This window comes from Crocodylus siamensis, chromosome 1, assembly GCF_052110815.1.
Source record: "Crocodylus siamensis isolate JL-2025a chromosome 1, ASM5211081v1, whole genome shotgun sequence".
NCBI classification, from domain to species: Eukaryota; Metazoa; Chordata; order Crocodylia; family Crocodylidae; genus Crocodylus; species Crocodylus siamensis.
The window spans coordinates 122,368,566-122,386,424 of NC_143395.1; the positions used below are offsets into that span (position 1 = coordinate 122,368,566).

Sequence of the window (17,859 nt, forward strand, 5' to 3'; positions counted from 1 at the left end):
TAGGATCAGCCTTTCAGTAAACATAATGTTAAGCTAATAAGCAAGGGAATAATCAGCCTTAATAGTTTCCTAGTGTGTTTCGTGCTGGAGAAGGGAAAATAATAACTTTCCCAAAGATTGCCCTTTCAAGAAAAACAAACCATGTATGGGTGTAGCACTGAAGAAAAATAAATACCAAACAGGAAGTAATGGGAACGACTAAGATAATACAATGTATTAAAATTAAGATCAGGAGAAAAGAAAGGAATACAGTCACTTTGTACAATAATTTTGAAATCTGTTGCCAACAACCCAAAACAAAGTTAAGTCAGATCTAACAGGTTGAAGGACCTCTTATCACTAGATAGAGGTAATAAAATGAATCACACCTGCCAACATGTGGGAAATAAAGTGTCATCTTAATGTTGTCTTTTTCTTTGCCTTTGTTTAAGCTTCTGAGTAAATATGAGTTTGCTCTTTTATGCCACTAGTGGTTTCTTGAAGCACTCACAAAACACTTTATGCAAAGTACATTGCAGTATCATACTCAGCATTTCTTCAGGCCAGGAGACAATATGGCTGATAGGACAGAGCACTAATATGGAATCCAGTGGACCTGGTGGATAACCTTTGGCAAATCCATAGGTGACGTGGGGTGGGGGGGCATATGTCCCCCCTTTCTGCCCCCCCCAGATTGGTTGCCGCTGGCTTCTGCGGGCAGTCGCTGATCGCCGGTCACCATCCCCCCGCCGCTGACGCTGTGGCCAACATCTGTGGGCAGTCCCTGCTTACCACTGATGCTGCCACCTGACAAATGGTGCTTTCCCCCTCCCCCCATCTCAGAAGGCACCAGTCATTCATGGGCAAATCCTTCAGCTTAGTTCTCCATCTTTACTTGTGAATACTTTTCCTTAGTGTTACAGGTATCTTTACAATAACAGGAACTTTTTTTTCTTTGTTAGCTTTTCATAAATATATGTTCCTTTACCTCCTTGCTAATGCATCCTTACCATCCTGTAAAGAGTTCTGTAGCCAAAGTAAACTTACCTTTGTGGATATCAAAGCATAATTCTTTTTAAATACTATTAACTAAATCAGAATTAGACACTTACTACTTAAAGGTTTTGAGTAAATTTCAGTTTAATTTGTTCTTGAAATTTAAATAGCCAAGATATTTTTAAATACTACTTAAAAATAGTCACCTCTGTGAATAGAGAGCAGCATGTTTCTTTACATTCTGTTGAGATGTGTTTAATTATAAATACACAGAGGGTTCACAACCATCTGGTTACCTGCCAGACTTAAATTCATCAATGTCCTGAGGCCTTCACTATACTTAGAGGGCCATCAAGATCCAAGATCGAATAGTAAATCTATAGAAAGAGGACCTTTCCTTACCATCTGTCTTCTCTAATTCATTTATTTTAACAAGGGAAATTGCTCTCCCACCAATTCCCCTTCAATTTGAGCTTTTGATCAAAACAGGAAGACTATAATCGGCCCCAGCGGGGCAGTCAGAAATACAGTGAATATGTGGACCCAGCTACTTACAATGCTCACAAATCTCTTATAACCTGGTTCAAATAAAAATGTTCGCATACATACCTAGCAAAAAAAAAAATTATTGTGGTAGTTGCTTCAACATTTAATGTGTTTGAAAAATATTTGTACATTGCTCATAACTCAAGGGTCAAAATATATATTTAAACAAATGTAATATGCACAAACAGTAAATTCAGAGAAATCCGAAGTGGTTTGTCTTTAACAGCTGGTATAAACCAGTGGATAGAGTGGGCTAAACTGGAGAGCAGAATCCAGACTCGGGTGGCAAATGGTGAATTTGGCTGGCAGCCAGACTCTGTTTTCCAGCAGCCCCTGTCTGTGCTGCTCCAGACTAGTCTAAATGGAGACCCCCCGGAGCAAGGGAGCAGTGACAGTGCAGGGGTGCAGAACCCAGCCCCATGCTGTCATGACCCTGCTGCTCCTGGGGTCTCTACGGCAGCCAACTGGGAGTGGCACAGGCAGGGCACATGGCTGGACAGGGAGCTGCTCTGGGGCCAGGGCCAGGTCCAGGTCTGGGATCTTGTGGAGATGAATGTGCAGGGCTGGAGCCAGGGCAAAGCTGTGATCCACTCCCTGCATGCCCTTGTCTATAGAACCAGTGCTCGTCGCAGGGGCATGTAGGGAGTGGATAGTGGCTCCAGCTCTGCTCTGGCTCCAGCCCCCTGCAATATTCCAGCCCCCTGGCCCACCTCCCCTTCTTACTCCTGGCTGTAGCCCCCATCCCAGCCTCCCAGACGTGTGCCCTGTCTGTGTGGGTCCAGTCCCTGCTGGTGAGTTTGGCATGGATTGGCCAGGGTGCCTGGGCAGCCAGGTTGGATATGGTGGTAGCAGCTAGAAGGAGCTGCTGCCACAGGGGTTGCTGGGAAATGGAGTCCACCATAGCCCCAATTTGCCCAACCCTGATCCAGACAGGCCCAGCCTGTACTAGGTGCATGGGATTGTTTCATCCTAAATGCAGGACTTTGCACTTGTCCTTTGTTGAACCTTATGAGATTAATTTTGGCTCAATCATCCAATTTCTCTAGGTTGCTCTGAATCTTAGCCCTACTCTCCGGCATATCTACTACTCCCCCCAGCTTGGTGTAATCTGCAGACTAGGTGAGGGTGCACTTCATCTCATCTTCCAGCTTGTTGATGAAGACATTGAACAAAACCGTCCCCAGGACCGAACTCTGGGGCACTCCTCTTGATGCTGGCTGCAAGCCATTAATGACTTCCCTCTGAGCCCAATGCTTCAACCATTTTTTGTTTTTATCCACCTTACACAGTCCATTCACCCAACCTGTACTTAGCTTGCCTGTGAGAATGTTGTGGGACTCTGTATCAAAAGCCTTGCTAAAATCAAGGTATACCACATCCGCTGGTCTCCCTACATCCACAGAGGCAGTCATAGAAGGCAGTCAGGTTGCTCAGGCATGACTTGCCATTGGTGAATGAATCCATGCTGACTGTTCCTAATTACCTTTTTCTCCTCCAAGTGCTTTGCAATGGATTCCTTGAGGATCTACTCCATGACTTTCCCAGGGACTAAAGTGAGGCTGACTGGTCTGTAGTTCCCTGAATCTTCCTTTTTCCCTTTCTTAAATATGGGCACTGCTTGCCCTTTTTCAGTCATCTGGGTCCTCTCCTGATCACCATTAGGTTGCAAAGATGGCTCTGCAGTCATATCAGCCAACTCCCTCAGCACCCTTAAGTGCATCCCATTCAGTCCCATGGACTTGTACAGGTCTAGCTTTTCTAAATAGTCCCTAACCTGTTCTTTTGAACTGTCACCTCTTCCTCAACCTGGAGGAGGAGGTGAGTGTTGTATGTTTACCTCCTCCTCAAACTGTGCTGCCAGGTGCAGTAATCTGGGAGCTGACCTTGCCTGTGAAGACTGAGGCAGAAAAGGCATTGAGCACGTCAGCCTTTTCTGCATCTTCTCTCGCTAGGTTGCCTTCCCATTCAGTAAGAGACCCACACTTTCCCTGGTCCTCTTCTTGCTACCGACATACCCATATTACCCTTCACGTCCCTTGCTAGCTGCAATTCCAGTTGTGCTTTGGCCTTCCTGACTTCATCCCTACATGCCTGATCAATATTATTATACTCCTCCATAGTTACATGTTCAAGTTTCCACTTCTTATAAGCTTCCTTTTTGTGATTTAGTTTACTGAAGACTTTTCTGTTAAGCCAAGGTGGTGTTCTGCCATACTTGTCTTCCTGCTCATCAGGATGGCTTGTTTCTTGCACTCTTGAGTGCCCTGAGTGAGTCAGAGTCTGCTTTTCTGAAGTCCAGGATCTTTACTCTGCTGCTCTCCATCTTTCCTTTCCTCAGGATCCTGAACTCTCTCATCTTGTGATCACTGCTGCCCAAGTTGCCATCCACTACTACATTCCACATGAATTCTTCCTTGTTTGTGAGCTGCAGGTCAAGAAGAGCATGGCCCCTAGTTGGTCATTCCAGCAGTTGCACCAGGAATTTTGTCCCCAGCACTCTCCAGAAACTTTCTGGATTGTCTGCACACTGCTGTATTGCTCTCCCAGTGTATATATACAGTGCGCACGTGCACCCACCCATTTCCCTTTGTAACATCTAAGTTACTTGGATCATGATTAATGTCTTAGTGTGAAACTGGCAGATAGAAACACAGGAACCAAACTGAGTTTGAGCCTGCATTATCTGAAGACTAGAACAAGTGAATTTCTCCTAACCCTTTTAGCAAGCGTTGATGTTTGAGAGAATTGATTCTGTAAATTATAAGGAAATACAGCCACTTCTTCTGCTGTGCAAAAATTAATCCTTTCTATATATACTACTTTGGCATCCTGAGTTGACTGAACTACCTTTTTGTCCAAGATAGCTTGTTTCAGAAAATATTTTCTCCTTTTGGATACCAGTTTTCATTTCCTGTCTGTAGAGTTAGAATTACCTTTGCAAATGGCCATTTCTCACAAACTCAGATCGGGGGACAGCTGTAATAGTCACTATCATTAATGTGCATCCCTGGTCTCAACTCTTCATTCATAGATAGATAGTTGAAGATAACTCCTGGGTCTAGGAACTCACTTTTTTCCCTTCTTTTTCCTTCATCCTCAAGGTTGTACCCTGTTGTTTTATGAGACATATGGGAGGAATTCCATGGAGCAGAGCAGTGCACCTAGATATGCCCTCTTTGCAGAGGACAGCATAGTGCAGTCTGTCCCTGAACACCCCAAGAAGGAAAATGTGTTCTGCCTCAGCAATTCTTTTGGAGATGTATATCTATTTCAGGTAACCATCATCAGCATTTTAAATGATATATGTATATGTGTGGGAGGGGTGGGGGGTGAGAGAGAGAGAATGTGTGTGTAGTCTTAATAGGTTACATATTTGCCTTTTTTGTATATAAGCCAAATTGTAAAGTTGATGTCTTAGTTCTTATTCAGTCTTTCCTTAAGCAGAACTTGATGTGACTGGGATTATTTGCTTCAGGAAGTAAAAAACCATGGGCCATATAATCAAAATGTGGGTTATAGTAATAATAATAACTATAATTATAATATAGTTGTGAGCTGACAAACTTTTTGTTTCTGCTTTTTTGCTGGTATAAAGCTATTAAAATCTTAATGGTGAGGAGACAGTTAAAGTGGGAGTAGAGGTGGGAACAGGGAGGTAACACAAGGTGGGGGGAAAAGATTATCAGTTAGTTGAGAAGCAGAAATTATGAGAATTAGAAGGCAGGAAGCAGGGTAGATTTTATGCCTTATAGACTGACTAAATCAGAGATGCACAGCATAAGCTTTCATAAGTAGTGGGCTTACTTCATCAGATGCTATCGGAATTAGAAGGTCAGGTCAAATATAACATGAGCATAAAGAAAAGAAGGCACGAGTGCAAAAATGGCCAGGTAAAAGACAAAAGAAGATGAGAAGTCTCTCTGTCTGGGCCTGACATGAAAGAGAGTCTCAGGCATGAAGTCAGAACATTTTACTCCAGTTCTCTTACTGTTGTCATGATTTCAGCACTCTTCCAAGTCTGCCATGAGCCTATTCAGGTTCAGGATACTGTACCAATTAACTCAGGCAGTCACAGCTACAGAAATAATAAAGGAGCTGGAATGGATGGGATTTGAAAAACCAGGTGGTCACCAGTTCTTTAAGCCATTACAGTTCCAGCTTTGTAAGTCATTAAAAGCCTATAGGGAATTGCCAGGATTCTTAGTCTGTGCACTGGGATTCCATAGCTGTATGCTGGTGGGCCCAACCATGAATCCATTGACCTCAAAAGGGGGAGGTGGGATTGTGTGAGAGCAAGATATTGAGGTTTGGACCCCATAAATATAGTTAAAATATTTGCAAGCTTGTTTTCTTTGTTGTTTTATTGGAAAAGTGAATAAACTTTGGTTCTTACTGGAACCATTTGCTTAAAAATGCATTGATGCACAGCTGTGGTTTTAAAATGATGTTGGCAGATACTTTATGCAAATGTGTCCTCCCAAGGCACTCTATGCTCCATCCATTTAATTTATGTTTATTTAAATATGTAACCCCATACCCTCAGACCTCACTTTTCTGACAGTCCCTGAGGCCAGTTAAGTCTGGAGTTGTCTTAGCTTGTGAATTTTAATACTTGGGGTGGGGACGGAGAGGGGAGGGGTTCAGTAGTACAGGTCTCTGCACCTCCACAGCTCTCTTGGGCTCTATTTGTTAATTCCTTGCGACTCCAATACCCCGCAGGGCTCAGAAGCATAAGTGTGGAGGCAAGAGCCAGGATGCAGTAGAGAAAAGGCTAACAGCAGCCTGCTCAAGTTATGTTTGTGCAGTTCTAAATGCAAACTCTTGGACATCAAATACCGGTCAAGCACTTTCATATCATCCAAGCCCTGTTTCAATTTGTCTGTTTATTTTTTAAAATAACGTTGCATGCTTGATTTGTGTTGTAGGCAACAAGCCAGACTGATCTGGAAAACTGGGTTACAGCAATACACTCAGCTTGTGCTTCCCTCTTTGCAAAAAAGCTTGGGAAAGAGGACACTGTCAGGTTGTTGAAAAATCAGACAAAGAGCCTCATCCAGAAGATTGACATGGATGGCAAGATGAAAAAGATGGCAGAGTTACAGCTCTCTATTGTCAGTGATCCAAAGAACAGGAAAGCCATAGAGAATCAGGTACGACCGATTTCTACTGGTTTGTTTGGTTACATGCAGCAGTTTATCATTACAGAAATTCTCCTGCTCTAGGCTCAGATTTTAATGCTTTCTAGACTTATTCTTAAGTGTTCCCTTGGATTTAAACGTCAAAACTGGGAAATTGCAAGCAGCCGTAAAATGCCATAAAAAGACTTAGCCAGTGGTTTAAAAAGTAACAGCTCTAGGCAGTTTTGCCTAAGTACCATTAGTAGTTAAATTTCTACATGTGGATATGCAACATATTGGGAAAAGTAAGACTAGATCTAGTCTATCCTTTGTGGATCACTTATTAGCAGGGTATTCCTGTCTTATTCTGTTGCTCAGAATTCATTATGCTCATATAAAAACTTACTTTTGAACATTAGCAAACAAACAAAAAACCCCAAGACAGTTACAATATCTGAATTTTTAATGCAGGCCAAATCTTGCAGTCTCATTATTTAGCCACGGATAAGTGGTAAAAGTTAAGAACCTGAAGCCAATGCTCAGTACCTCTTGGGAAATGAGGAAGAAGTACAGAATTTATTCCTGACTACACTAGAAATAAAAATGAAATATTGTGTAACAGTATCACTATCTGTGCATATATTTGCTCTGGCAAAAGTTTCTCTGTTACCTTTTCTCTTTATTTGTAAAAACACGTGGAAGCAGGTACAGACTGGGGATAAATTGCCCCATTGTGCAGAAGTGTGTACTGTCTTGCTATTATAACTTGCAGTATGAAGAAAGGTACTGGCTAATCATAACTTTTGACAAGTTTTCTTTGTAATCCAAAACAGTATAGATAGTGAAAAGAGCACATAATCCAGTTAACAGATTTTGATAGTGTAATGTCTGTTTCTTTTATCTGCTAGGAATTTTTTGATTAATCATGTTCCTGATATATAGGCCATTTTGCTAACCACATTATAACTACTGGATAGCACTTTACACTAGCAGTAACTTGTAAATTGGATGCTTATCTTGCTGGGATTCTATGACCCCAGCTGACTTCCTGCCCTTTGGGCAGGGGGCTGGACTCGATGATCTCCCGAGGTCCCTTCCAGCCCTAATGTCTATGAAATCTATGAAACTTCATTTAGGAGAAGCCTTAACAGCATATGCCAGTACCAAAAAGTCTTCATTTCCTTCCCATAGGATGGTATTTTAGCTAAGCTCCGGCTCCTTTCTGCCCATCCAACACAATGGCCAGCCCCTGCGGGGGAAGGTGGGGGGGAGGGGAGCAGCCAGAGCTGGAGCCAGAGCTCCGTGCACTGGGCAGAAGCTGCTGGGTTAAAGCTTCCACCTGCCCATCCAGAGCTGCACGGTGGCACCTGGTGGTGAGAGAGGCAGAAGAGCCCTGCTGCTCTGGCCAGCACACAGTCTGTGGTGTTGCTGCAGCCAGTGGGTGCTGCGCAGGACAGGGGTGTGGTGGGGGCTGCGAGCCCCTGTGGCAGGTGGCTCCCAGGCTCCAGACCTGCCAGTGCCTCCAAGCTGGCCTGGGCAGCCAACTGCTTGGCCAGCCACTGCCTGTGCCCTACAGCCGAAGCCAAAAGGCCCAGCCCTCGTAGGGTCCCTGCAGGCCAGGGCCACAGTTTAAACCTCTCCAATGAAAGTTAATGGCAAGCCAGGGCCTGGCCACACCTCCAGGTCAGCTTCCCTCCAGCCTTGCGGCTGCTGAGGAAGGGAAGGGAGGGCTCACTCTAGTGCCCCCCTGCTTCTAGCCTGAGTCATGCAGGCATGTGGTGCATTTCCAGTATTAAAGGTGAATGTTTGTTCACTTGCAAATCAGTTCAATCTACACAGGTTAGACTAACCTGCAAAGATTGAATCAATTCAGGCTTGGGTTTTTGAATGTCTGTACGTAGCCCAGTACATAGAAGATATTTGGTTTAGAATTTAGCCATGAATCGAGACCTCCTAGTTTTGCTAAAAGTGATCATCAATGATAACAGAGGGTCAGGACCTTTATTTATATCTTCCTTATTTGATTACAGTATGATATCCTAAACATAATCCTGAGAGCTACGAGAACCACAAAACATCAAAGGTCACACCCTGACCTCCCAGCAACTTGCTTTGACCACATTTTCATGAGTTGGTTGTAAAATTGCCTGAGCTCTGTCTATACTAGTAGCTTCAAGCTGCTGTAACTGCATTGAAGAATGTTGCTGTGAAATGGTGGGGGGGTGGGTGGATATGTGCATTTGCACACACACAAATGCTTAGAGCCCTTTCAAAGGGGGATTGTTTCAAAAGGGCAGCTGCTAGTACATTCTCACTGTTGTGTGAACAATTTGAAAAGGATTCAAATGCAGTAAACCTGCTCCAACTTTATCCTGGATGAAGGAATGTTAAAATTGGAGTGCCTTTACTGCATTTGAATCCTTCTCACTTGTTCAAACATAACAATTAAAATGTACCAGCAGTTGTCCTTTTGAGATGTTCACCTTTTGAAAGGTCTTCAAGCATTCTGTCGATCACACTCCGCATCTACCCTTGTACTTCCTCTTTCCAAGCCACGGTTAGGCAAATGTGCAGGGCAGAAACTTGTACTGCCAATTTCCATGCTATAAGTATTTTCTCAGTTAAATTATGTAATCAGTGTAGTGTTTCCACAGTTAAAGCTGCAAAGACATCACTGGGACAGTAATACAAATCCATGTTCAACATAGCAAATTGCTTCCTGTATTTGAGCCTTTTCTCTCTGCCAGGATTTCTTAAGTACCCACTAATTCATTTTTTGGGCTGCTAATGTGACTTCAAGAGTAAGAGCCAAAGTTTACTTGCTCCTGGCCAGCAAACATAATTGTTTCTTTGACATATGTAGTTATAACATCTCTTTGTGAATGCGATGCTTGTAACATTCATAGATCTTATTATACTTGTTTGAAACAATAGAGAGCAAGCACTTGTGCTAGGTTGCCCATGAAGTGCCAGCAGCACAATTCAGTCTTGAGCTGTTACTGTCTTTCTTTGTGTTGTACTCTTGAGCAGAGATTCGTGTGCTGTGATTTTTCTGCTGAGGTATTCATTAAATGCTAGGTAGGTAGAGACCTGCCGTTTCACTTATCCTGATGCCAAAGCCCACTGAATTGAGTAGGGAAGGGAGGAGTGGAGAAGCAGGAAGCTACAACCTACCTTGGATTTCAATGGCTTTTGGGACTGCTGAGATCTGCTGATTCCCAGAGGGGAAAAGTCTAGCTTTATATCCCATAATACCCTGATAAAGTCAACACAGATGCATAGTTCTTTAATTAGTTTACCCATCCATTTAAGCAAGCTTTAAAAGGAACAGGCTTTAACAGTTTACTGTGACTCATTTATATAGTAGTCATGAAAGCCTTTTGATTTCTCCTAATTAGATTGTTCGAGGATTGAATAACCATCATTTTTTTCCATTTTGGGTCACTGGAAAAACAGGCTTTATTCTACTGGAATTAAAATCCAGCAGTGATTTATCCCTGTTAATCTTCTTTCTAAGAATTTCTCAAAACACTGAAGGAGGTCAAGTGAAGGGAGGCAATAAGCAAGATGGTTCATTTACAAACAGCACATAGTTTGCACACAGTGAAATTATAATGAGCCTTTCCTCTGGATTTGTTCTCTACAAGATATCTTACTGCAACTGCCTAAATGTTTTTTGGCAGTGTCAGTTGGGAGGAGAGGCAATTCAATAGATAACTAGGCTGTTTAATCTTTTAATTCAGCAGTCCCAGCAATGGGTCTTTAAAAAATGCAATGTATCATTAACAAATGTACAGTTTTCTCCAGCTATTACACAGTGTACTGCTGTTTGCTTTTGTCCAGTTTGATGAATAATAGGGCATCAAATATTGGGATGATTGTTTGTTTGTTTTTTTGTTTAAAATTGAAGCATTGAGATTTGGTCTCAGGAATTGAATCAACAAAAGTAGGAATCATGTGAATAAATCCCTCTGCCTTCCAAAGAAAATATTCCCATGGGCCATATAAACAGCGTATCTAGATAGTGCTTTAGTTTATGAATATGCTTCTTAATTTCTTCTTTAAACTTCTTGGGTGAAACTGTAACTTTTGAAATCCATGGGAATTTCACTCTGTGTGATTAGATTTAGTTCCCAGTCCTGCACTTCATGATGATTCCTGAGATTTTCTAATCTACAAGGAAACTTCGTGTATTATGGAAACCTACAGTATCCCCCCTGCTTCAACTCCCCCAGCCTCCCAAAAAAGCATGTATGTGTGTTTTTCTCTGTTGTGTTCCAAAGCAAGGTACTGACACCATCTGCTTTGCCTGAGAGCTTAATCCCGTAGGGTTCTGCAGGCAGTGAAAGATGCACGATTCCCTACAGGATGTGGTGTTTGTGTATCCACTGCTCTTGGAAGGCAGATGTATTTAGGGAAGCTGCACATACGCATTTGTAATATTGATTCATACTGAAGTGTTTGAGCACGTAGGAGTTGGCTTTTCATTTTAGTTGAGTTCCATTGCTAGTTTGCATTAAAATGATTGCCAAACAACTTTTTTGTGTTTTATAAAGGATGGGATTTGGTAAAGAATTCCTAAATTGGATAGAGTTGTTATATACAAATTCCACTTAGTGTTGTGACCAGTAATATGGTATCTGATCCATTTCCCTTGCAAAGGGGGACTTGACAAGGTTGTCCCCTTCCCCTCTTGTATTTGATTTGACATTGGAGCCAATGGCTGTAGCTGTAAGGAGTAAGGCTGATATAAAAGGCATTAGGCTAAGAGAAGGTCCAAGACCCCATTCTGTGTAGATGATACACTAATATTTCTGTCACTGCCTGAGAGATCAGTTTTATTAATTGAACTAAATTTGAGTTACTTATATTAAACTATTATATTGCAAAGGATATGTTTAGAAAATGGGAGCTTCAATGGCAATCAGGACACACAATTTATTTGGGTATTCAGATATTTAATATTATATTATTGCCCCAAAACTTTCAGAAGATCCTTGATATTATTTTAGAGGATCTTAAGCAGGGCAGTTTAGCAATATCTTTGGGGAGGAGATGTGGTAATATTTTGAAAATAAATGTATTACCTTGCCTAATTTGTCTGCTACATAACCTGCCAGTTGTAATCCCCAACTAAATGTTTAGCAGGTTTCTGTGATGAGCAGATAAAAAGGCACAGCTTCCTTTAAAAAAGATGTAATTACCAATTGAAATGCATGGCACTCATCTTCCAAACCTCTGACAATGTCACAATGCCTTCTGAGTAAGAAAGGCTATATGCTGGATGACTGATAATTCTCCTGTATGGGTGGAAATTGAAAAGGAATGCATGTTTCCCCCTTCCGTTTTAGGCTCAATATATTTCTCTCTTTTTGATTCTCTAATCCCTACAATTTACAAACTTGTTAGGTTGCAAAAAAAATTGGCAAACTTTCTGGTTTCTTTCTTGACTACATTTTAAAGCCTTTATTCGGGACAATCCCTTTTTGATGTATGGATCTCAAAATGATGTTGACAGGGTGCATAGATTATACATAAATGCAGAACAGCTTCTACTGGGACACTGTATTAAAAAAGTCCTTCTCTGAAATATGTGACACATTCAACCTTCTGAAAGAGTCAAATGACAGTATATGCAGTTGCATAAAGTACTGGACTATCAGTTTGGACCTGAGGCTTAGAAGTAGCAAATGTTCAAGATTATACTATTTTTTTGTATTGAAATCTGCTTCTCTCCCCTGTTCTGCACCATCATTCTATGACTATATAACGTCACATAACAAACTTGATATGGATTAGTTAAAACTGAAGTAGAAGGAAACCTACATAGTCAGGTGACAGAATTCCAGTGGAAATCAGCAATGCAGACTATTCAAACATCTTCGGCTGATTTTAGACTATGTCTTGTACAACAAAAGATACTTTTTAAAAAATATTTACCAGGCTCCCTCTAAACTTAAAAATGTAATTATACTCTGCCTTTAGTACAAATTAGAGATGCAATAATACATCACAGGCAATGCTTGACCATATACTTTGATCATCCTTTACTTTCAGTTTTTTTTGCGGGGGGGAATAACTTACAACCAGAGTTAATATGGTTTTCAGGACAGCACTAAAATCTCTGGCAAGTATGTGTATTCTTGGGTATATGCCCAAGAGGTCCATATTGAAACCTTCCCAGATTGCACTCTTACAGAGGATCTTACTATTAATGTGCAGGATGATAATGCATTGGTAAAGGAGGACATTCCTGAAGGTCAAAACCTAATATGATGTCATGGCACAGTAGGCATCTATGGAGTGGGACACGTTTTGCAGATGTAACTGCTTTGACAAGTTTGGTACAATTTAGAAAGATGTCTTAGAATGCTTTGCTAATTCTTGTTGTTATTTTTTCTTTCTCCTGTATTGATTATGACAGACATATGTGTAGCTCATGCTGATTATGTCTAGTTGATATGTGCATTTATTATTTTTTGGTGCATTTTAAAAATATTGCCAAACACTAGAAATTCAGTCAAAGTAATTTTAAATGAAAAAATGATAGTAATTTTTCCATTCAAAGGAAGTTCTACCAGAGTTGCTCCCTTGACTTCCTCCAAAAGAAAGATTTTAATAATCCATTAGAACAAGACCAGTTGGAAGAAGCTGCCTGCTTGCAGTCAGAGTACCCCTCCATGTCAGGGATTACTTGTATTAGCAGTTGTAATGTTCTGGGACCCATATAAAATATCCAATCCAGAGAAAGTGGGTGTCTTGCAGAGAAAGGTGCGAGTCATCACATAGCTTTTACAAACAAAGGACCCACGAAGGATCTGTTGCACCTGCAGACATAGCAGCCTGTCTCAGTACTGTTGCAACTAGTGTGAAGGTGCATTGGCTTGCTTTTGTCTCCTTCCTAATCTGGCACCAGTAGCTGTGCAATCACAAACAGTGTCTGGGTGGCAGGGATTTTCAAAAGGGTCCACCTTAGCAAAATTCTGCTCCATTTGAAATCAATAGTAAAAAATCTCATTGACTGAAAGGGGAACAGAGTTAGGACTCCACAGAGGGCTTTTGAAAAATCCCATAATATACCCCTGTTGGAACCAGTTTCATTATTAGAATTACTCTTGTTCTCGAGCGGTAGGGCCACTTATCCCCAAATACTATGAGTGTAGATCTTTTTCTCATGAGGTTTACGTTTGTGATGGGGAGCCATATGTCTGTGTTTAACAAAGGTCAAAACATTGGCTCACTTAACAAGTGAATCATAGTATTTGCTCCAAACATGGAACCCTAACTGCAACTACTGAAGTCAATGAAGAGACTGCTTCTGCCTTCCATGCGAGTGGTATTGAGTGAATGATTAGGCAATTTCTAATTATAGCCATATCAAATAATGTTGCAAATCAAAAGTAGCCCCCCCACATCTGCTCTGCATCTGCATGTGGAACTTCTGGTAGCATGAATGGAAGGTCCACCACAGATTGAGAACAATGTATACTCCATTGGTTTTTTTTATTATTATTATTGAATTTGTAAATCTTCTATCACATGCATCTTTTATATATTTTAAGCAAGCATAATATAGGGCAGTTCTGAATAATACCAGCTTGTAAACATTCTGGGTTTCTTTTTACAGTTTCTACAATAACGGTTGAATCCTGGTTTCCAAATAGTTTTGAGGTAGCTGTCATGCTTCACATTTGCTGTGCACATTATGCTTAACTCACTTATCAGATGTGAGGCAGTTAGTCTTTATTTGCTAACACTGAAATGAGAAACATTAATGAGAAAAACAGACACATGCTTGGAATAATTTTCATCAGCGTCTTTCTACATTTTTGTCCAACCAAAATACCATTTTTTTTTCTGTTGCCATAAAAGCCAAAATAGGAAGATCAGTCAGGCTGATCACCTCTTCTCAACAAAACGTTTGTAAAATGTACAAGTATTGCTTTTTTTTCCCCTGAGATCTTCTGTCGTTGTTGTCTAGGTGGCAACTGCTTCACATATTTATAGTTGTCACATTAATTTTTGCTACATGTAACAAACATATATAAAATTATGATGCAACAGATTCAGAAATATCGTTCTTTGTATTTGCCCCAAGAACTAAAATTTAAGGTTTTATTTAAATAGAGTATTATCTTATAAATCCGGCAAGCTTGGGACCAAGCACCTGTGAGAAATGTGAAAACTGCAGATTTTTGAAATTGGAGCAGCAGCCCATCCCAGAGCAGGAGGGTGAGGGGGTAGTGATGGCTACCCCCAGAGCAGCAGCTGCACACAGATCAGCAGCATGGGGTGGTGGATGACGGCAAGGGCAATTTGCCCATTGTGGGACAATTTATTGTGCACTGAAGATCATTTGCAGGAGCATGCACTGTGGCAATTTGCGCTGCTGCAAGCGCATGCCCCTGCATATCTGGACACAGCCTCAGGTTAGGGACAGACGTTCAAAAAGCTGAAGCCTGAACTGGTTTAATTTTTGCAGGTTAGTTTAACCTGCATAGTGTAGGTGACTGGATCCTCCTGAGTTGGGGGGGCACTTGCCCCCCAAGCAGCCAGTCAGCAACTGGGGGGGTTCCCACACAGCTGATCGTACCGACCTGGAAGTCCCAGTGCAGGAGAACACTACTCCTGGTAGGCACGATTGGCCACAGGGGGACCACGGGGATCACTTCTCCTGGCACCCCCACTCCGTTGCCAGTGCTCTCGGGGGGGGGGGAGGGCGGACCAGCACTCTTGCCTGCCCCCCTGCTCATTGCCCAAGTGGGGAACACTGGCTGTGAAGGGGTGCATTCCCTATGCATCACCACTGCTGCAGAGAGTGAACTGGTTTGCTAATGGATAGACATTCGGCACATGCCTGCAGCGCATCAGGCCAGATGCTTGGGGGGCTCTAAAGCAGCCCTCCCTTTCAACAGGGAAGTTGAGCTGAGGAGGGGCCGGGGCAGGCCTGAGGGGTTTAAACCCCCACCATGGCCTGCAGGGTTTGGAGGAGGAGGAGGGGAGAGCTCTCCTTGCCCCAGCAACTCCCTGACAGCTAGGAACAATCCCCACACACAGGGCTGCCTGGCCCCAGAGAGGGAACTCTTCTCCCTCCTCCCTCTCCCCCACTGATATAGGGTTGGGTGGGGGGCTCTTCCCTTGCCTCCTCCCCCCACCATTGTGGGGTGGAGAGGGAGGCACTGCAAGGCTGCTAGGTTCAGAGGAGGGCCACCTGCTTGGCGAGAAGGCAGCAGGACAGGCCCTGTGAGGAGAGACTGAGGGACCTGAACCTGTTCAGCCTCAGCAAGAGGAGGCTGAGGGGGGACCTGGTTGCTGCCTACAAACTCATCAGGGGAGATCAACAGCAAATAGGTAAAGCCCTTTTCTCCCCAGCACCACCTGGGGTGACGAGGAGCAATGGTAATAAGCTGATGGAGAATAGGTTTGGGTTAGAGATCAGAAGGCAATATTTTACAGTTAGGGTGGCCAAAATCTGGAACCAAATTCCCAGGGAAGTGGTCCTCGCGCCTACCTTGGGCAAATTCAGGAGGAGGTTGGATGATCACCTGTCTGGGGTCTTGTGAACCCAGCATTCATTCCTGCCTGTGGCAGGGGTTTCAGGCTAGATGATCTGTTCAGGTCCCTCCTGACTCTATGTACTGTAAACTATAAGCTATAAGGCTGGGAAGGGGACTCTTTCCCTGCCGCACCATTGAGGGGTGGGGAGGGAGGGCTTCATGAAATGCTGCCTGGCCCTAGATGGGGAGTCTTCCCCCAACCCTGCTGTCCTCTGTGGGGCTGGAAGGGGGGCTCGTCTTCCCCCTCCACCTCCCTCTGCCCCCACCCCTGCTGCTGGGGGGGGCTCTGTGGAGACTGCCTGGCCCAGGCCCTGCTGGGGAGGGGCTCTGTTCAGTGCTGGGGAGGGGGAACTGTTCCTCTTCCTCCTCCTACCGCCTGGCCCCCCACCACCGCGGGGAGGCTCTTGCTGTGCTCCCCAGCCTGGCCCAGCTGGGGCACAGCAGCTGCTGGGGGTGGCTCTGGCCCTGGCTCAGCCCTGGCTAAGGCAGCTGCTTGGTGGGGCTGGGCCTTTCTGAGGCCCTGTAAGACCCTGTGTTGCTTCTGAGTGGGCCCAGATAAGTCACTGCTAGCCAGCCATGGACCAGGCTGCACTCGCTGACAGGGAAAGAAGCTGCCTGGCTGCACTGGCTTCCCCATCATTGAATTGTACCGGCCAGAGGTAGCCCTGCCCCTGCAGCCCAGCCCTGGCCTACCTTAGTTGGGGCTGAGCGAGGCCCGACTGGGTCAGGATATGGGACTGGAGCCACGCCTGGCAGCTGCAGCTCTGTTAAAGCCACTTCTCATGCCCCAGCCAGGCCGGGCCCAGGAGCACTGCAAGAGCCTTCCTCGCCTTGTGGTGGGGCGGCGGGGAATAAGAGGAGGAGGAGGAGGGGGAAGAGTCCTCCCTCCCCAGAATTGGACAGACCCCCCCTGCCCCACGGGTGGGGGGAAGTGTCCCCCTCTGGGGTCGGGCAGCGTCTACAGAGCGCCCCCCTCCCCCCCAGCAGAGGGGGAGGAGGAAGAGTTCCCCCCAGCACTGAACAGAGCACCTGCTGGGGCTGAGGCTGAGCACCCTGCACAGAGCCACCCCTCCCCACCCCTGGGCAGTGGGGGAAGATGGGAGGGGGTCTCTATATGAGGCTGCCCAGCCTGGCCCCAGCCCAGGATGGGGACTCTTTCCCCCTGGTCCTTCCTCCCCCTCCATGATTTAGGGAGGGCTCTGTGTGGCACTGCCTGGGCACAGGGAGAGGCTGTAATAGTCATAGCCGCAGCTGGTGAAGAGTCGGGGAAGAGTTCCCTTCCGGGGCCAGGTAGCCTTGCCTAGAGGCCTCCCCTCCCAGCCCTGGGGTGGAGGTGGAGGAGTGTTCCCCCTCCAGCATCCCACAAAACCCTCCTTTCCCGTCCTAGGGGAAAAAGGAGGGGGAAGAGTCCTCCCAGCACCAGACCAGAGTCCCCATCCCTGCCTCAAAGGACAGGTGTCCGGGCATGGCACCATTAAGGTGAAGGGGGCAGGGAGAAAGGTTAATTCCTCCCTCTGTTCCTTTTGGTCCCTTCTGCCCTGCCATAGCCCCTTCCTTTTTGCTCCCTGGCTGACAGGCAGACCTCGCCTACAGTGATGGAGGAGGGGAAAGAGGGAAGAATTAATTCCTTCCCTTCCTATTTTACCTTAACGGGGCCATGCTGC

The 17,859-nt window shown here is 44.4% G+C and overlaps 1 protein-coding gene across 8 annotated transcripts in view; it reads left to right on the top strand.

Moving 5' to 3' along the window:
• The window catches only part of TIAM2 (TIAM Rac1 associated GEF 2), a 272,880-nt gene that overhangs the window by 133,425 nt on the left and 121,596 nt on the right, over window positions 1-17,859 (top strand). For all 8 annotated transcript variants that reach the window (XM_090041639.1, XM_090041658.1, XM_090041651.1 and 5 more), the window contains 2 exons: window positions 4,623-4,795; window positions 6,447-6,671. In XM_090041639.1, the coding sequence (XP_089897765.1) occupies window positions 4,623-4,795; window positions 6,447-6,671 (398 nt within the window). The remainder of the gene's footprint in view (window positions 1-4,622; window positions 4,796-6,446; window positions 6,672-17,859) is intronic.